Source organism: Gasterosteus aculeatus, chromosome 7 (genome assembly GCF_964276395.1).
Source record: "Gasterosteus aculeatus chromosome 7, fGasAcu3.hap1.1, whole genome shotgun sequence".
Classification (NCBI taxonomy): domain Eukaryota; kingdom Metazoa; phylum Chordata; class Actinopteri; order Perciformes; family Gasterosteidae; genus Gasterosteus; species Gasterosteus aculeatus.
The window spans coordinates 13,507,692-13,528,831 of record NC_135694.1 but is presented as its reverse complement, the minus strand read 5'-3'; the positions used below and the strand labels follow the sequence as shown (position 1 = coordinate 13,528,831).

Sequence of the window (21,140 nt, the reverse complement as noted above, 5' to 3'; positions counted from 1 at the left end):
TTCAACAACAATGCAATTCAAAGTACTTCACATAATACCATTAAAACATAAAACAAAAAAAGTAAATTAAAAAACAAAACATTGAAACAATAAAAACATTAAAAACACATTAAAACAATTAAAAAGCTAAAATTAGCATAAAAGATACTACTATATTTTATTTCTTAAACTGCATTGTAACACTCACTCACTAGGCAGGCCATGTTATCAGATTGAGACTGACTGCTGGAAGTATGTAACATATATCAGTATGTATCATCTAGGTTGCTAGCTCTGTAGACCTAGCAACCTAGGATGTTGGTCGGAACATCCTTGTTTTTCCATAGATTTTCATTGAGTCGACTAAAGCTTGCTGACACCTTAGCCATGCGTGTCTGCAGTTCAGTATCTAGTTTTGCATCTGTAGTCACAGTTCTTCCAATATAAGTGAATCTAAAGAACATCTGGATGGTGGTTCAGGATATATTTTGGGTTGGTATTTACCACATATCTACATGTATGTAGAGTTCAAAGGTTTTCGCTACTAGGGCTGGGCGATATGGCCAAAACTTCATATCACAGTATTTTGTAAGATTCAGATGGTATCCCGGTATATCAAGGTATTTTTTGGAGTAAACACATTCATTCATTGACGCCGAAAAGGACGCCTGTCAACTGAACATCTGTTCTCCACCGTTTATTGTTGTCGCTCTCTCGCAACCGGCCAGCGAGTGGTGAACAGCTGTTTGTTCAAGTAAACACATTCATTTATTGATCCTGAAAAGGATCACCGGCCACCTGAACTGCTGTTCACTGCGCACTGGCCAACTCGCTCGCAACCGCCTGTAGAGTTAGGGTGTTAGCTGTTATGGCTGCTAGTGTTGCCACCAGTGGCTCAACCAACTTTGCAATAAATCGTTTTCTAATCACGTGGGACTTTTCAAAACCCCTGACCCCGGAAACAGCACAATGCTCCTCCCTTGGGCACAAGTTTTCTCTTGATTTCTGTTCCTGCTGCATAGCTCTGATTACATTATTTTATGGAGTGACGTGATAGGGGCCAAGCTGTATCCAGCATGCAGTTCGGCTGAGTAATTTTATAAACGTATAATTATTAGTGTAACAAGTTGTATACGTGTCACATGCTGTTGTGTCGTGGTGTTTTACGCTGTTAACCTTAAAAATCGAGCCAGAACCGATATTTTGGGTCAAAAAATTGTGCGTGCAGACACACAAACCGCAGCACAGCGCAATGTATCATGAACACCGCTAGGCTTTATTAGCCTTGTTTTCAACATCAGAGCCCTGGCTACAATAAGCCATAAACCACTTAAACGTACTCCAAACACAACACAACCCAACGAGCAAGTGGGGTAAGAGTAAGAACATATTTCAAGCAGATTTGTCCAGAAATTTTGGACTTGACTGAGTAAAAGTACCATATTTTTACAATGCTCAGTTCCACAACATTGGAGCTAACAGACAACATGACCAGAACGTGCCAAACCTCTAGTACACAACGCAAGCCATGGAAGCAAAAAATTACGAAATGTGTCTTACCTTTGTCGTTTTTCACAGAAATTAGGGATTTAATCCGTCGTTTTTGCAATGATGACACAGCTCAAGGCAAGATGGATGAAAAAAAAAAAAGAGGTATCTCAAGCCAGCAGTTCGTCTGACGTGAGGCCTTAACAAAGACTTTCTGTAGAACCCTAACCCAACTTCTTGTGTAAAACAAATGTGTACTGTCCATCAGGCATGTTCACAGACATTTTGGGGGGCAGGTGCTTCAAACAAAACAAAAGGGCACCCCAAAAGGGCATGAAATTAAAAACAATAATAAAATGTTCAACTAGTTAACGAGTTCAAGTAGTTAACAAACTAACTCAAATTGAAAACAGACAAAACAATGCCGTATTGTACTTAGGTGTATATTGTAATAAGGTACAAGAGCCTGTACTTTTTTAATCATGGCTGTGGCATTTTTGGAGCAGAGGCCAAAAAAGAGGCAATGCTCCAAAAGGGAGTGTTTGTTGTGGTTTATTCTTTGTTATAAAGTTATAACCATGACTCAATCTCAATATACGTAAGACAACTAGCTCCTATCGCTGCATGTTCAGTGATGAGGTGTAAAAATAAATTCTGCCGCCTGCTTGACGGTACGGAAAAAATTCATACCATGAGAAAATCATATACCGCACAGCCCTAGTGCTGTGTCATCCACAGACATCAGTTCTTTGACCAGCTGCTGCCTCACTTTCGTCTTGGCTTATGACAGGCTGAATTTGAATAGGTCTGCACCGGGACGTGTTTGGGGGTACACACCCTTTTTGTCCGTCTTGTATGCATTTACCAACACTGCGGATAGGAAGATGCTAAATAGGGATGGTGCTAGTACACATTGTTGTTTTACACCATTGTTTACCAGAAATCGTTCAGAGATGCTGCCTTTAATGTTTAAGGCCGTTTCTGTCATGCCTGTGTCATGTCTGATCGTTTCCTTAAAGTGCCCCTTAAAGTTTTTTTTTGTTTTGTACATTTTTCCTGTCTGTCTGTGACAACACCATGAATTTCGGGGAGCCGTCCACCTTCACTGAGTCATGAGTATATTGTCAATTAAAAGCAGCAGCGAACCGAAAGGTTTTAAAAAGAGTCTCGGCAGACCTGCAGCTTTCTGGGAATGTGTTCCAGATATGTGGCATGTAGCAGAAGCTGCTTCTCCATGTTTGGTTCTGACTCTGGGAACAGAAATGAGACTTGTCCCAAATGGCCTGAGAGGTCGGGTTGGTTCAGCAGGTCAGACAGACATGTATTCAGAACTTTATAAACCAACGGCAGGATTTTAAAGTGAAGTCAGTGTAAAGACCTGAGAACTGGAGTGATGTGATCCACTTTCTTGTTCTTAGTGAGAACTCAAGATTAGCGTTCTGATCGACTGACTTTTTAGTCAGTGAGCAAATTGACTGACAATAGTCCAGTCTAACAAGTCTGAATAAGTTTTACCAAATCCTAGAGACATAGGTCCTCCTTAATATACTCTATTCTCAAGGTGATTTTGTGGTTTGTAATTGTCTTTATATGGCTGTTCAGATTGAGGTCTGAATCCCAAAACATCTAGATTTCTGGCTTGGTTTGTTATTGTTGATCTGGCTCCTAAAAGAATTACATCTGTTTTATTTTTTTTGATACTTGTATTTTTATTAAGGGAGAGGGGTTATCAAGGGAAAACAATCAGGAAAAATAGAGAAGAAAAAAAACAAAAGGGTCATGTACTTGGCAGAGGCCAGGGACGAGAAAGTGCTACACAAAAATAAATAAAGACACACTTGAAAAAAAATATTTGCACCCACAAACAATGTTGCCAGTCAGTCAGGTCATTCTTATATTTTATCCACAGTTTTATTCCGCTATTCTTGTATGTCTCAGACTTTGATCAAGGGTTATATGCATAAGTAGATGCAGAAGATCACATCTTGGTTAGGTGTGGTAGTGTTACTTTTGAAGAAAGCAAACAAGTCTGTAGACAACAAGCAAAATGATATAAGGGAACAGACACAGACCTAGACGACTAGGTAAGGCAGTCATCTGCCCAAACTCTGCCATATATTTGATCCATCCCGCCCACTTTGCCGTGTATGTACCTCCTCTTCCTTAGAAGGAAAGTCAATATTTACATGTCGTGGATTTCTTTTACAATTTCAGCCCAGTTTCCTACAGAAGGTGGGTTGGGTTGTAACCATTTACGGGTAATTGCTTTCTTTGCTGCTACTGTTTTTCCTGGTATTTCATCTGGTAGATAGTTTAAATAGAGTGACTTGCATGTGAATAGGATCTGGTGCCCAAGGAGATGCTGCATAGTTCACCAAATATTTCCCCAGAATACCTGTATCTCAAGACAGCCCCAAATTATATGATGGTGGTTTGCTCTTTTTTCCCCACATCTTCTCCAGCATGTTTGGTTTATCATAACCAAGTACGTTTGCGTTTTTGGGAAGATAAAAAAACGAACAAGGTTCCAAGCCAGTATTTGGAACAGGAAGTAGAAAACCCATTTGGTCTTCGCATTCTTGTTTCCCATTGCTGGTATCTTTTTGAAATCACTGATTTGGAGCCTCCTTTGTATACACCTACTTTTAATTTAATTATTTCATTAGGTTCTGTCGCCCCCTTTTATTAATTTCTTTGAAAAAGTACTGCCCTACGTATTTTTCCTTCAGTATCTGAAAACTTTGTAATAGGTTTTGATCCATTATTGTACAGTAAGCAGTGATACCTTTATTCGTCCTGTACTTGAATCTAGCATCTATACTGTTTGGTTTGAAATCTGTGTCATATGCAAATGCTGAGTTTCTTTAATTGGTTCCATAGTTTGAGTTGGGTTACATATGTTTTAGTTTAAGAAAATTCTGGCATATCCAGTTTTTAGATTCATTTATTGTATGTATACATCAATTATATAATAAACAAAAGCATACATTAAAGTAAGCAGAGTAAAACGGGCAAGGTTATGAATTGCCCATAACAGTACATCTACAGCACATTGATCAAATGGAATAGATTGATGTCATTGTTGTGAGATCTTGTGCTCAAGATGGGTCAGTGATATTACAGAACTTTTATAAGCCTTTTTAAGTTCATCTCCACAGAATACTAGGTGTTCAAAAATAATTATTACCATGGACACTGTGGATGTTGATTTTCTCTAACACAGAGGTCTTCAACAGGGGTACCGCAGGAGTGTCGCGAAATTTTTGAAGACAATGTTATTATATTTTTTTAATACTAATAATAATTTGTGTTTGATACTGCTCATGAGATTATAATATTACATACAATTATATCAATCCCAACAAATATACAATATCTCCACAAGATCCAGCCTAGTAGGAACTGTATTTTTAGGGTTTATCCCAAATTTACCTCTTTAACCCCAAATCCTGCTTCGTAGTACAGGCCCCTAAATTCCAGCTATAGATACTGCCTCCCTCCTCCTTATAGTTTTTTCTTACTAGAGTGGCCTCTCTTGTGCCATGTTGTGTAAGGGTTGTGCTATTACCTGTGGTAATCCAAATTCCAAAAAGAGTTGCTCTTGCACACATGCGCTTGGGTTCTGAGTTCCTGAAACAGGGTGCTAGTAAATTGAGATATTATATATTGCGATATTTGAGCTTGAGCATGTTATATCAAAAAAATTGGGGATATACGTGCATCATACTGAACATACATGCATTACATATGTATTTAATATAGAAGATAGTGATACAGCATGTCATAGCAATAATTGTTTACCAAAATCGTCGAGATCAAGATCATTACGCTGAACATACACTTACGCCATTTGCTCTTCACTAAGACCTTTCCATCAGAACCTCCCTTTGCTTTGCATGGAAATAACTTGCCTTACATAAATGTGTAAATGTGTGTGCTTGTGCTTATGTGTATGTATGGTTCTGTTTGTGTTGTCTCTATGAGAGTTTATTCCCTGTTTTGCTGTGATATGCAGATTTTAGAATGTTTCTTCACAACAGTATTTGTGTATAGTTTTGTGCAATTTTTGATGTTTCAGTTTTCTTTGTTTATCATTGTAGATTTCAAATGTTTAAATTAACATAAGGCTGAATTGAGGAAAAATTCAATTAAAATATTAGACCTCCCTGGCAAAGAGAGATACTCCTTCCATCTGATACATGCTATGCACACATGGCTTTCTTTAATCGACCCAACTAGTAGTCTGAGTTGTTTTCAAGTTGTTGTGCGGGCAATCTTGAGATGTCTTGATGTTATTTCCTTAGTCTCCTTTGTTGTGATTTTTTTCTATTGTACTGGTTTGTTTCCTGATTACATGGTTGTTCAATCATTGTTTGTAATTTATGATTTTTTTTTATTATGATTTTCTATTCGTTTTGTTTTGTGAGTATGGGTGTTCTTTGTGTATATGCAAGTTATTTCCTGCTCATATCCTATTCCATCAGTATTATTTAGCTCTTGCTTTTCTACAGTTCCCCAGACACAGTTACAGTAGAAACCCAATTCCTTTGATATCCTGATGTAGAACCCTTTGTGAATATGTTGTCCTATGATCCCTGCAATGTGCTTCAATCATGTCCTGACCACATTCTCTAATGTCTGTCTCCTTTCATTTGAATTTTTTGATTTTCTTTATTCCTTACTTGTTCTTCTTCCATATGGAAGATGAAGAGATGCCGACATCAGTCCTGAAATCAGAGCTGATTCGAGAACCAGACCTTCTCTCAGACGTGTCGGAGATGAAACAAGATTTAATCAAAATGACAGCCATCTTGACTGCAGACTCCGCAGAGAAATCCCATTCCTTAGGAAGGTGTGGTCTAGAGAAACGGACTGAGGATGTATCTGGAGAGCCACTAGAAATAATGGAGAAGGACTTAGAGAAAGTCAAAGAGGACCTAGAAAAAGTCAGTGAGATACTGAGGAGCGGAACATATGAGGGTGAAGCAGCAGAGGAGGCAACAAAAGCAGCTAGAATTGTCGAGGACTGGGTTCTCGTTTCGGACAGTGAGAAAGAGGTGGTCAAAAAGATGGCGACCTTAGAAACTCAAGAGCCAGTCTTACGTGAAATCAGAGCTAACAGGGCTCCCAGACCTAAAGCGATAAAGGACAGTGGTGAACTTAAAGAATACCTCCTGGATGCACCAATAAGCTCTAAACTAAAAGTAGAAAAAACCCGAGCTGTCCAAGAAAAATTCACTGATGTTGTACCACGTAAAAGTCTTGAGCAAAATACTACAAACAACGTACATGACAAAACTGCTGCTAAGCCAGTCAGAAGCAAGGAGAAAGACCAGAGGCAAGCAGAGGAATCAACAGAGGCGGTTGCTCTTCTTAGTTTGCCTACAGCTCCTGGCCCAGTGTCTCCTATATCCCCAGTTGTTGAAGAAACTCCCATTGGCTCAATAAAGGACAAAGTCAAAGCCTTACAACTAAAAGTGGAGGCAGAGCAAAATACTAAAAAGATCATTGAAAGCCAGGCCCCGCAATTGTCTGTTGTAAGCAATTCCACTCCAAAAGCCAAAGAAAGACCTAAATTAAAACGGGGTCTGCCAAAATCCCCTAACGGTGAAACTGAGAAACTTGAGGAGACTATGTCAGTTAAAGAACTGATGCAAGCATTCCAAACAGGACAGGACCCCTCTAAAAGAAAGTCTGGGCTATTTGAGCTCAAAACATCCTCTAAGTCAAGATTGGAGAAAACCGACAGGTCAGACCCCATCCAGGCGAAATCCATGAACAAAGCAATAACCTCACGTGTCTCTCAAGAGCGAGAAGTATCTTTGGATTCCAAACCTCGCAGGAAAGAGACCACTTACCAAGACAGGGAGATAGAAACCAAGTCATTTGCTCCTGCTCTTCCTCAGCTAACTGAAACTGCAGACTTTGGAAATGGTGGCCTTGATGATAGCTCTGACAGCTTAAAACATGAGGGTGTGGCCGACTCCCCAAGTGCCAGCTCTGGAAATGGTACTCCTCATTTGAGCTCTGAGGACAGTGACAAACATGAGGGCCTTGCCACTCCGGGGACAAGCCCAGATAGTCTGTGTCTTTCTCCCAAAACTGCTTCTACAACTTTGGCAGCAACTGGCACAGTAGTCAAAAAATGCATTGACACGGAAAACTCGGGACACTCATGTGTAGATACCACTGGTGACCAACAGTCTAGAGATTTGACTTTCCCTGTTACTTCTAGCGAGGCTGCAGATGATCACACTACAAGTGAGTCCATATCTGTCAGTAGGAATGAGTCTGAGCCATCCAAACCTCAAAAGTTTACAAAGAGAATTTCAGAGACTCTAGAAACTTTTCTTAGCGATGATGAGAGCCCTGATCATGAGCTAAAATTGGCTTTAGTTGGTTATACAACCACTACATCCTCTTCTCAGTGTCATGAAAGCTTTGAGCTGCCTTTAAAAGAAGACTATATCAGTCCATTAGCTGATGATTCTTTAACAATAAGCCACAGAGACTCACTAGAAGATAGTCCTCTCGTGGAAGAAAACTCCTCCCATAAATCCCCAGATTCTATTGACCCAAGCCCAACAAAGGAATTACCCCCTCATGACTCTCTAGAGAGCAGCCCTGTAGAGCAAAATCCATATTTCCAATCAGCGCTAGGTCCACCTAGAAAAGCCAGTAGCCATCCAGATCCCTCTAAAGCCGTCCCCCAAAATGTTTTGCCTGGTAGGCTGCTTCGAGAACATGACGCTAGTGCTGATGATGACAGTTGTGAGCAGACCTCACAAATGACAAGTTCCGGTAAGAGTCCTCTCTCCCCTGATACTCCCACCTCTGAAGAGGTAAGTTATGAGGTAAACCCCCAACCCCCTGACTATTCATTCCTTTTTGTTCTATCCAAAACGGCTGTCATCCCTGAAAACCAAGAAGAAGAGGAGACCTCAGACAACTTTGCAGCTAAAAGAAAAATCTCTCCAGAGGAAGGGATGTTTAAAATGGCAGCCAAAATCAAAACATTTGATGAAATGGAACAAGATGTCAAGACCAAAAAGAAGTCTAGATCAAATGCCAAACTAGGGGATGACAGCTATGAAACAATAGAGCATACAAGTGAGAAGCTTTCGCAAGGTGGATGTGGGCTTGATAGTCCCACTGAAGATTCAGAGTTAGCACTTTTTGTTGATCCCAATATTAAATTACAACCTCCTTCTCCTTTTTCAGCAGGTTTGCATGATGGATCCCACAGCAAAGAGGTCAAGAGCAAAACAACAACAGCCACTATCAGTTCAGAGGGGCCTTACTCCTTCTTAACCCAGCATCATTCAAAATTCAAACTGGAAACTACACAAGCGAAAGTGGTCCAAACATCTGTAAAAGCTGATGAAGACGGTGCTGCCAAAAAGGCTTTATTCACTGAAAACAGGACTGATGAGCAAAAGGAGGAGAGTTTAAGGAAGTCAAGAGACAACAAAGGATACAATAAGGATGGTCAAGAGTTAAGTGTTATGCGAAAACAAGTTAGCAATGTAACAGATGAGGTGAAAGGAGATAAAAAGGAGCCTTCAATAGCACCACAAGCTGCCTGCAGTGCAACTGTTGCCGCGGGTCAAACAAAAGACGAGTTTAAACCGGAGGTCTGCACATATGATGACACAGAGCAGGATGATGAAGCACTGGAGCCTCCCAGAACTGAGTCAAAAGGTGTCACTGCACGGGTAGAAATTGACTCATGGTCTGCCATGCGGGAGGATGATGCCACTTTTGCAGCTCGTGTAAAAGAGGAGGAACAGAAGATACTGAATCTAGTGGTGGATCAGCAGTCTCTGCAACTAAGTCCAGACACCACACCTGGTAGAACTCCAACAGAAGAGAACACTCCTACCAGTGAACCCAACCCTTTTCTATTCCAAGAAGGGAAGCTTTTTGAGATGACCCGAAGTGGTGCTATTGACATGACCAAGAGGAGCTATGAGGAAGAGCGGAGTGATTTTGCCTTTTTCCAGATAGGCGAACAGTCTTTAGATGAGCCTCTACTAGAAGAGGCGAGGAAGGAAAGTAGGGGATCAGCAGCAGAACCCGAAGTTGGATTAAATCTAGAAGTTAAGGCTGAGGAAGCTGAGAAAGCCAAACAAGCATTTGATTCTCAGCTTCAGTCCCCACCCAAAAGTGATCATCAAACCTCAAAGGCTGATGCCTGCAAATCTAAAATCCCGAAAATGGGTATTTCCGCTTCAGCCATACCTACAAAGAAAGATCAGACATGTCCTGAAAGTTTACTGAAAAACGTGAACAAAGGCTGCTTAGATTTATACAAAAATTCCCCTGACCAAATGATTACAACAGTACAGACAGCGGAAACTACAGTCACTAGATCAGTTTACTCTGAGCAGGGCCAAGAGTCCTCTGATTCATCTCCAGAAGACCAAGAGTCAGTTATAGAAGCGCCCAAACCAACAGCCACGTCCAAACAAATTGTTCCTACTAGTGTTAAAAAGACCTCATTCAAAACACAAGCCAAGTCTGCTCAACAAAGTCGGGGGAAATCCACAATTTACTCTCCATCTCATGCGACTTCCTCTTCAAGCACTCTTAAAAAAGAGGCCTCTTTTAGTTCTGATTCTAAATCGAGAATTCCAATCAAGGCTAGCACTCCCAAGCCTGTTTCTATTGTCAAACATGATGGTTCTACCCAAGACAAGCTTAAGGTACCTGTGAAAAAGAATTCAAGGAGAAAATCCGAAATAGAAACAGCTCCCTCTGTGGATATCAAAACCAAGAGACCATCTTCCAAAGCCAAGAGCTTCTCTGAGGGGGAGTCTACCGGGCCATCTGCTAAAAAAGAAAAAGGTTGTTTATTAAGTAGTGAGTCAGTAAAATCTAAAAGCTTCCTGTCTAGATTGCCAGTCCGAGGTAAAGGTCGTCATTCATTAACACTCCCTAAAGAGAAAAATGAGACAAAACAACTGTCCATTGACCTCTTTGAAAAGATAAGCGATGAAGCAGCAAAACTTGTTGCAAAGGCAGAGACCGACAGAGAACAAGAGGTTGCTGCCGCCAACTCAAATGATGAGGGCAGTCTCCTTGATCCATCATTCATAGAAAGAGCAACTTTCCCTGGGATGCAGTTCCCACCCTCAGGAGATGTCTTTCCCATTAGACCACTGTGGGACAACCCTGTTGAGACACAGATGCAGCGAATCCCAGATGATACAGTCCAAAGTCAAGGTATCCCTGCAGTTTAAGGGGCTATTCTATATCTCTTGTACCTCATTAGTACCCTGTAGCTGTCATGGTGTCGCTTCTCTTGTATTTAAGTCCCAATATAGTTGAAGAATACACATTGTTGTGTATTTTGAGTGTGTCTGCGTGTGTTATGACGTCCCTTTTTCCCTCTGTGTCTGCTGAAAATCTCAAGATTGACTTAAAGGTTTATGGAACTTGTGAAAACAACTTAGTGACAACAACAAATAACTCATCATTTTAACCATGTGATTCATTTTCTAATGATTCAAATGTTTCTTTAGCCCAGTCCCATTACAAGATCTATCACAACCATTCTTTACAGGTTTTTTATGTAATCTTTCAAGGGTACAATTATTTAATTTGAAATCATGAATTAACCAAAACTGTCAGTACTACAACATCAAGAAAGCCAGTGAAGATTATTTAGAATAGGATTTGTGATGTGACTTGTTTTGATATACTGTATCTTGCGGGTCTCACCGCTCATGGCTGTCTGGTGGTATTTGCAGTAGATCCACATGATGAAGCAGAGAGCAAACAGCAACGGTTGGCCATTATAGCTGACCACCTGGGCTTCAGCTGGACTGGTGAGTCAGACCTTATTAGCAGTGATCAAGCTATCAAATACAAATACAGTGTTTGTGCTTATTTGCAGGCCCAAAGGAAACTTTTTTAATTCAAGCCAATTGGATTACATTACAATTGAAATTACAATTCAATTCAATTCAATTTATTTTATTTTGTATGGCCCAAAATCACAAATTACAAATTTGCCTCATCGGGCTTTACTGTCTGTACACATGCGACATCCTCTGTCCCAAAACCTTCACATCGGCACAGAAAAACTCAAAAAATGAAAAACCCTTCCATGGGGAAAAAAAGGAAGAAACCTTAGGGAGAACGTCAGAGGAGGGATTCCACTCCCGGGATGGACAGACTACAATGGATGTCATGTGTATAGAATGAGCAATGTAAAAGATGTCATATAAAACCACCATCCACAGAAGTCTGTGGGGAGGGAAAGCACAAAGAATTTATTTAATCTTTTTTTTCTCAACAGAGTTAGCACGAGAACTGGACTTCAGTGAAGAGAGGATCAACGTGATAAGGGTTGAGAACCCAAACTCACTGCAAGATCAAAGTCACACCCTTTTGAAACTCTGGGCAGAGAGGGAGGGAGAACATTCCACAGGTCAGTAACAAGCTTGAGTAAATATTTAAACAGTCGTTTTTTAAAAAGAGAAAAAATAAGCTCTTATTTAAATTAAAAGGTTGGAATTGTTTTTCTGTTTCAACAGAAACAACACTGATGAAAAGACTGACTAAGATCAACCGAATGGACATAGTTCACCTTATTGAAAACACAATAATCCAATTCACTCAAGAGGAGACATGTTCACATACATATGAGGAAATAGAAAGGACTATAGCATTGGATCATACTGAAGGTACACAACAGAATTTTAACTTGAGGCAGACTGAGGATTAGGTTGTGATTTAGTCCAAGTATAAGTTGTTTACTTTTTCTGTATGCCTGCATTGTATACTTTGTCAGGTTTCTCTGCCCTACATGAAGACATTGACAGCCCCAGGCCAAGCAGGTGTACAGAATCTGAATTTCAGACTACAGGCTCAAGACTAGAGGTACCCCTGGTGTCGGCAGAGGACCTGTCCTCCAGTTTGACATCCATTCACGAGACAAGTGGACGACCAGAAACAGATTCCCCCGCAACTGGTCTTCTTAGAAATGCTCAGAGAGAGAAACTACAAAAAGAGATGGAAGCAACATAGTAAGTTACCTGGAAAGTTCCTTTGCTTGCTCTCTGTCTATTTTCATGTTTCTACAATCATGGATACGGGTTGCACTTCAGCTCAAGTTGCTGAATGACCTACCAAACAAACATGAACTGTTATTGACTTTAGTTTGCAAGCTAAAAGTAATGAGTTAATCCACAGTTACATGGACTGTAACTGTCAAAGATCAACATGCAAACGTCAACATGTGGTGACGTTATTAATCAAAATAAAGGTTTCTTATTTTTAATAAGAACGATTTTTAATAACTTAAAATAAAAATGATTCACAATATAAATTAGATGTAAGTTTTTGATCTCATTTTCATCATCATTTATTTATTAATCAGCTATCCTGTGACTGAATCTAGCTTTTCTTTCACAGCTCATCAAATAGAGTATACGAAGAATTGACAGACAAGGTGCAAAAAGGCAGTTTTAAACAAGTAAGTCCTTTCTTCACATTGTACCGCACCCCTACCTACAATCTCCAGTCCCATGTGATAGACCCTGTGCTCAAAGGTGGACCCATGTTAGGCGACCAGATTATCCCGCTTCCTAACCCCACTATTGAACCAGGTGATGATGATGAGGGTGGTGCTGGATATTTTGGCACAGAGGGGGGAGAAGAGTGGAGCTTGGAGTGTCTACAAACCACCAGTTCTGAATACAATTCCCATTGTTCGTCATCATGGCGAGAGTCATCCTATAGTTCTCAAAAAGGTGTATGCCAGAGTCAACCATTGTCTGTGTCCTATTTTGACGAACGGTTGATCGGGTGTGATCAAGCTCAGCAAGACTTCAGGAAACTGTCCACGGAGCTTACGGAAACCGATGAGGCCCCTGAAAAGATTTGCTTAACAAAACAACCTACAAGTGAACAATCGCCTGCTGAGCTGACTTCTGTGCCTCCTTCTGGTTCCACTATTGCTTTGACAGAATTCATGCTGACTATAAAAATGCCAAGGAAACACATGGATGAGATTTCACATCGACTCATCGATGAAATCTTGTTTGGATATGATTTTGAGTTGATGGATTCAGATAGTGAGGATTTCTCTTTGTTGCCTATAGATGAATCATCTGAAAATACAACTCAGGATGGAGTCAGGAATGATGTGCTTGAGGAAGCCTGTAGACACACAAATATTGATGGTATTTCAAACTCTTTGCTTGAGATTGATGTTTCTCAAGTCTCAGTTTCACACAAACTTAATGTCAAATCAGGTAATGGCATGAATCAAATCGACACTGCCACTGTTGCAGGTCCCTCTGAGGTCCGTTGTACCAATCCAGGTTTAATGTCTCAAAAACCAGAGCTCTTAAGGTCAACGGTCTTCATTCAGGTGTCACATGACTCAAATGAATTTGAACAGCTAGATGATTGTTCTGTAGATAATACAATGACATGTATACCAGAAGCAGAATGCAGCCTTGAGAAAAGACCGTCATTAGGACATAATGATAATGAGTTTGTACTCCCTGTAGAGTCTGCACCTGAAACTAAAACAGCCAGACCCAGACCAGAATTCACATATGAGACCATTTGTGAATGTAGCTTGATTTACGATAGATCACCTTCACCTGAATGTTTGACTGATGCATCAATATTACTGAAAGAGAGTAGTGACACATCACTTGAATTAGCATCACCGGTAAATGAGCTGAATTTTCTTCAACCAGATTTTCCAATACCTCAGTTAAGGCCCTTGTTCCCCCTACCGCCGCCTATGTTTGCATGGGAAAGTGGTGATGTTGGGGCTTCTGCCCCAGTTCAACCATTACTGAGTTATACCCTCTTAACATCAGAAGCAGAGCAAAGGCCTTTGACACCAATGATTTCAAACAAAAGACCATTTGGAAGGCCATTATCTCTAGGCAGTGATTGTAGTAGTGAGAGATGCATCTCACCTCAATCTTTAACATTTGACATAGAAGATAGAGCATTGTCACCCAAGTCTGTCATTTTGGAAACAACGCTGTGTTTTTTTACATCTTCTGAGCGTGTGACTTTTCCCCCTTATTTCCATGAAATGAGACCAACCTCACCTGAATCTAATAGCAGTATCAATGCACATTGTTGGCTTCCACTGGACTCCTCTTGCCTGGAATTTGGACATGTCTCAGATTATTTGACCACTTGTCAATGTAGATCCTCATCACCAGAGTTGATGTCATCAGATTTGGAGTTCAAAACAACACATTTTAAGTCTTTTAAAAAGAGGCCATTATCTCCTGAATCTGTAGGATCTGTATATGAGTGTAAACCATTGTCAACGGATTCGCCCATACCTGAATGGAGTCTCAACTGGCCTGATTCGGTTATTGTACTGGCAGGGGAGAGAAAATTTCCTGAACCATTGGTGTCTGATGCACAGAACAAACCACCAACACCATCAGAATCAGAATCTATGGTTAATGATGATTCGGTCACTTTATCTATGTCAGACATTAAGGTAAAGCAACTTTCACCTGAGTCAATACCTGGCACCAAACCAGTCTTTCACTTAACTGGGAAGTCTGCAAGAAAAAAGAAAATTAAGATATCGGACAAAAATGACTATAAACGCGGGCAGAATTTCACTAATAACCAAAGAGAATTACCTGAGTTTATAGTAACACATGTATCTCCACAAGGATCTGTTGAAGCTCTGTCACCTAATTTGTCTCCAAAAACTGCATCTGATGATTTACCATTCCCTTTGGCACTACAAACTACCCCTAAAGATCAGAAGTTTATACAGCAATCAGTTTCTACACCTCAGCATTGCATATCTTCATCCTTAACAGGATATTCAGGGCCAAGGTACAGTTTAGTGTATGGTGGCAAACTACAGGTAAACAAACTCATCGCTCAAATCTGCGACCGGCAGTACAAAAGAGAAATCTTCTTGAATAAACCAGGCATACTTCTGTTTCCAGAAACAATAACAGAGCCTAATCAGACAAGGTCAGATGCAACAGCTGAAGATGAAGCTGCTAGTTGGCAATCCCAAAAAGACCAAAGATCACTTTCATTTGATGTTTTTGATTTTCTGGCAGAATATGGACCAATGATAACGCTGGTAATGCTTGATTCCTCCCAATCAGGGAGATCTGCGGATAGTCAGCAAGTTTTCATGTTGGATTCCCCTTTACCTATGTACTTTTCCTCTTTCTCCTTGGTTTCAACCATTGGGCACAGATCATCTTCTCTTGAATCAGTGGTTTCTGAATATACACATTCCAGTCTTGATAGAAGTATATGCAGTCAGAGACTTGACTCTCCAGAAACACAAGTTTTGGAGACCACAGAGAGACCATTGGTTGGTAGACCTGTTTATAATGCTGAACTTTGGAAGCTTATTTCTCAGATATATGATCCTCATTTTGTTGGGGAGTCTTTTTGGAGTAAAATCTGTGTTTTTGAGTATGCTGGAACAATAAATAAGTATCTTCTAGATGATTTGTGTGTGAAAGAGGGAGAATTAGAGGGTGGTATGAAGTTGGACATTACAGATTCCTCAGATACAGATGTTTTACATGCAATACAAATTGAGATTGAGAGGGAAGAGAGCCCCGTGCCATTTTACAGGCCTTCACTTGGGGCAGTGACAGCTGAATCAGCTGTTTCCATGCTTAAAGTAAAGCAATCAGAAAAGGCAGATCCAACAATTAGAGCAAACCATCTGATATGTCACCTATATGAACCCATGTATGTAGGAGAAGGCTTTGCAAGTAAACAGTTTGAATATGAGGAGACAAATAAAGAACACCTTGAATCGTATGCAGCAGAGACAGGTAGGACGATTTCACCCTATCTTGGGGCAGAATATATATCTCCCTCCCCCGAGTCCCTGAAGTTACCGAGGCCGGATTTAAAGGAGATGGGAAACTATGTGGATAAGTATAGAAGACCTTTGTGTCCAGCAAAATGTTTTCCGCCATTAGAACTTAAGGAGAAACTTTTTACACCTAATGCTGAATTAGAATATGGATCTTTCTCACAGGCATCACTGATGTTAATGTCAACTTTTAGATCATCCTCTCCTGAATCAGCTGGCTCTCTGAATGAATTAAGACCTCTTTCACCAGACTCACCCATTCCTGAATTTACACAGGGTCTTCAAGAGTCAGCTATATCTCATATGGACATGATTTCATGTTCGCCTGAATCCTTGTTGTCCGAATTCGATGAGGAGTTATATTTCTCAGTGTTGATAGAAGAGTGCTTGTCTCCTGAGTCCTTGACGCCTCTAAGTAAATACAGAAGACTTTCTCCTAATAGCCCTGTACCTGACTTCAGACAGGCCTTGCTCGAGACGGATCCAGAATGTAATGCTTACACGACATGGTCTTCTGAACCAGAGGACTCAGACCTACAATATCCTCATCATTTGATTTCACAGCTGTTGGAATTCGAGAACAGACCAGAAGGGATGTCTGACTCTAATCTTAGACGTTTGTCTCCTGACTCTCCCATACCCCAGTACATCATAACTGAACCTACCATTTTGGGAGTAAGATATAGATCAACCTCACCTGAATCCAAATATTCAGATAAAGATGTGTTAAGTGATTTGAGTGTCCCTCCACTTTTTGAGGACAGAACAGCATCTCCTGGTTCAAGGGAATCCAACAATGAATTTAAACCGCTTTCACCAGACTCATCCATTCCTGAATGTACACAGGCTCTTCAAGAGTCAGCTGTATCCCATACAAACTTGATGTCATGTTCACCTGGACCAGTGTTGTTAGAATTCGAAAAAGAAATGTCTTTCCCAACATTCATGGAATACAGAACTTCATCTCTTGAATATCAAGCATCAATGAAGCTTTTACCTGATTCACCTTTACTTGACTTGCAACCTACGTCTAGATTACCTGAAACATTTTATGGAGATAGATCAGCATCGCCCGAGTCAACCTGTTCAGATATAGAATACATTGTTTTAAGCATTGGATCAGAAGCTTATGACAACAGACCTTCTTCCCCGGGCTCTAGTGCATCTGGAGATGAATACCACATTCTGCCACCAGACTCACCCATACCTAAATACAAGCCAATAGTAACTGGCCATGTTATGGGGATTGCTGGCTATATAACACCCTCCCCTGAATTCTCTGAATTAGATGTTGATTATGCTTTGAATGACCCTATGACTTATGTTGTTGATGATTTTACAGATTCTCCCAAATCATTAGGGTCCAAAGCACAAGAGATGCCACAATCAGTTGAATCCTCAATAGAATACAAATCCATGTCTTTTTTGGAATTCACGTTACTTGGAAACATAAGAGCAATGTCTTCAGAACTCAATCAATCCTGTGATGAACACAAGTGTTTTTCTCCAGACTTACCCCATCCTTGGCTTGTTCCAGAGACTAACACAGAAGTAACTCACACCAGGCTTTCAAAGCCTGATTTAATATTGTCAGATGTGGAATATGCTTTGACTTCATACCGCACAGAAGTCTCTGACACGAGACCACTATCCCCTCATTCAGAGGGATCGGAAGATAAATGTAAACACAAGCCACCCGAATTGCCAATAGCTGAGTTAATAAAAATGTTTGTAAAAGTGAGAAATATCTCACCTACTGAATACTCAGGCTCAGATGATTTGTCACAATATTTCCTTTTTGGTGCAAGAGAAAGGTCATCATCACAAAACTCTTTTGAATCCCATAAGGAAGAATTAAAATTTCCAGCTAAATCATCAATACCAGAAATAAGAGTTTCGACTGCCAATGGAGCAACCATCCATAACCATCCAACAACAATCGTACCTTCCTTACCTGAGGAATCAGCCATCATCTTAGCAAAGTATAATCTCATTCATGACGCAGGGCTGTGGAAGCTCATTTCTCAAGTACATGATACTCAGTACGTAGGAGAAACTTTCAGCAGTAAAACGGGATTCATGCAATTAATTCCCAACACAATAGAACCTGAAATAAGTGTTCAAGATGAAGGCCAAGATACTACAATAACAGATAAAAATGAGCATGATGTCCATGCCAAAGTACCACCTTTAGAGGAAACACATGAATTTACTTCAACAGACAGAGCCAATGATGGCTATCTTTGCACTTCAAGTGCACAAGACATATCTGATGTACCTATTTCACCTCTACCAGTGATCAAACACGTGTTATTGTCAAGTGCAGCTCCATACAGACAGGCTAAGCACACATTTGATATACCTGTCCCTAAGACTCAAACTGAGTCTGATGTCGGTTTAGTTGTAGCATCTGTATCTGAGAATGAGCTACACTGTCCAGAATCCTTGATGGACTTTAGACCCTTATCCCCTGGTTTAGCCATGGTGATAGAATCAAGAACATCATCATCACGATCTGTAACATCAGTCAGTGAGTTTAGGCCACTGTCCCCAGATTCTACTTTACTTGAATTTACAATACCTGTCCCTGAATGTGTATTGTTCTTTAGATCACCATTATGGTTACCTGAAACTTCACTATCAGATATTGGTAATGTGGCATTGGGAAATTTGGAATCTCAGTTCACAGGATGCAGACCATCATCTCCAGTATGTGCACTGCCAGAGTATGAGAATGAGGGAGAATGGGTGTTTTTGTCTCAGTTACTGCCAGAATACAGAACAATATACCTTGAATCAGCCATGCAAATGAATGACAAAGGAGCATCATTTCCAGAATCAGGCCTTGAGTTCAATGAGAACAGGTCACTTTCCCCCAACTCTCCCATACCTCAATTTACAGTATCATTGGAGTACAATACTGTGCATAGGTTATCATCACCTGAATCAATGGCTTCAGATTCAGAGTGCAAGCTTTCAGTCAGGGCAGCAAGAGATGCTGTGACTTACAGACCATCTTCACGTGAATCAATTTTTTCTGTCAATGAGTTCAGTCAACTGTTACCTGACTCAACAGAACCTGCTTTTATGAGAACACTGTCTTATTTTATGGATGCTAGACACATTGATAGATCATCTACACCCGTATCTTTGTCATCAGGCTCTGAATTTGTTGCCCTACCTATTGATTGTTGGATTGATTGTCCAAGGCCACTGACACCTCAAATTGTAGAGTTAGAGGAGAAATTAGGCTTTTGTTGTGAAGGTACTAAAGTTTTGAGTCATGTGACGTCTCAGTCTTTGTCATTACCTAATAAAGAGCCATTAGATGAGTACTCATTGTTTATTCAAACTAGTGAAACAAATATCAGTCCTGACAGGCAAAAAATAACAGAACTGCAATCACAAAATTTGTCATACAAATGGAGTCAGCATGGGTATGAACCTGAAAGCATCTCAACTTTACAAACTACAATACTTGAGGAAGACTTCCAGAAAAACGTTCTTGTGAAACCCTCACTAGTTCAAGTTGCAAAAAGAAAGAAGAGGAAGAGCCTACACATCAGTTCTAGAGAATTAAAGAAGAAGACAGTCTCACAAAGGGTAAGACTGAAGGCATGACAAACAAGTAAATACTTTTTTTCATACCTTTTGTTTTGGACGAATTCATTAACATGTCACTTGGATAAAGCAAACAACTGATTTGATGAACTAATAACAAAATGAGGAGGACATTTGCAAAATGTGTCTGGAATTTGTACAAAATGTCAGTCAGTTCTTTTTAAATTATAGTTGCATTAAGTAGCATGTCGTGGTTCCACAATAAACTTAAATTATATTGACTGAACGGAAAATAATTGTTACACTCTAATGCTAAGCTGGTGATATGTTGAGGTTATGGTTGCATATCGACCGGATTGCAGACACAGTATTTTTTTTGTTAACTTATTTCAATCCTGTTGATATTCCCTTACAGGGTCCTACACCAGAGGAAAGACAGTTTCAAAGAGACATTGAGTTGTATGACACAAACTCATACAAAACCAATAGAGCTGTTACTCCAATTCTACCAGCTTTTGGGAAAACATCATGTTTAAAGGTGGGCTTATCCCAGGTGCACCCAGAGTTTATGTTCGGCCTTAACAAAGAACAGCCCAGTGAGCTTTTTTCACCAATGTCAACCAAGTTTTTGGTACCATCAGAATATGAAGCTGTATTTACAGGACACCAAACTTTGAGAGTTTCTGAATTCAGCCAACCTTCTTTGAAGGATTTGAGTCCAGTGTCTCCGGTGTTCAGTGACTCAATTCTGGCTCTGAATGTGACTGATGCCACCACGAAGGGAGAATTTGACAATGCTGAAGCCCTCTCACAATTTGAGAAAACAATCTCTGAATTTAAATCAGAGAATCCAAATGTCATATCGAAGAAACTGAGTAAAAGATTGGAATCTCCACAGCAATCTGACTCCGATGTGGAGTTTTTTGAGTGCAGACAAGCCTTCTCTGACTCCTCGGAAACCGAAGAAGTGAAACTGGAACATGAGATTACCCATCATATTTCGAAAACCCCGTCCCCAATGCCCGGGTGTAGCCCTGGTTACAGGCGCTTTTCTTTTAGCAGTGAAAGTCTCAGTGAATTTGCTTTTAATTCAGAGGATTCACAGGGGATTCAAAAAGAGGGCAACCTCCCCTTGTGTGAGGAGCTGCCTTCGAGAGATCAGGCAGGGTATTACGATGATGACGACTTCGTGGGAAGGGTAAGGGTTTGTGTTGAGCATGAGCAGAGTGCTGCACTGGCATTTTTCTTGCCT

General features: G+C 40.4%; 1 protein-coding gene across 50 annotated transcripts in view; it reads left to right on the top strand.

Annotated features, from left to right (window-relative positions):
- ank2b (ankyrin 2b, neuronal) overlaps nucleotides 1–21,140 on the top strand; it is a 150,492-nt gene that overhangs the window by 118,927 nt on the left and 10,425 nt on the right. For 28 of the 50 annotated variants that reach the window (XM_078105837.1, XM_078105838.1, XM_078105819.1 and 25 more), the window contains 7 exons: nucleotides 6,172–10,692; nucleotides 11,220–11,297; nucleotides 11,771–11,902; nucleotides 12,009–12,158; nucleotides 12,266–12,500; nucleotides 12,889–12,949; nucleotides 20,304–21,086. In XM_078105837.1, the coding sequence (XP_077961963.1) occupies nucleotides 6,172–10,692; nucleotides 11,220–11,297; nucleotides 11,771–11,902; nucleotides 12,009–12,158; nucleotides 12,266–12,500; nucleotides 12,889–12,949; nucleotides 20,304–21,086 (5,960 nt within the window). The remainder of the gene's footprint in view (nucleotides 1–6,171; nucleotides 10,693–11,219; nucleotides 11,298–11,770; nucleotides 11,903–12,008; nucleotides 12,159–12,265; nucleotides 12,501–12,888; nucleotides 12,950–20,303; nucleotides 21,087–21,140) is intronic. The other 22 variants (XM_078105843.1, XM_078105847.1, XM_078105841.1 and 19 more) reach the window with 10 other exon arrangements.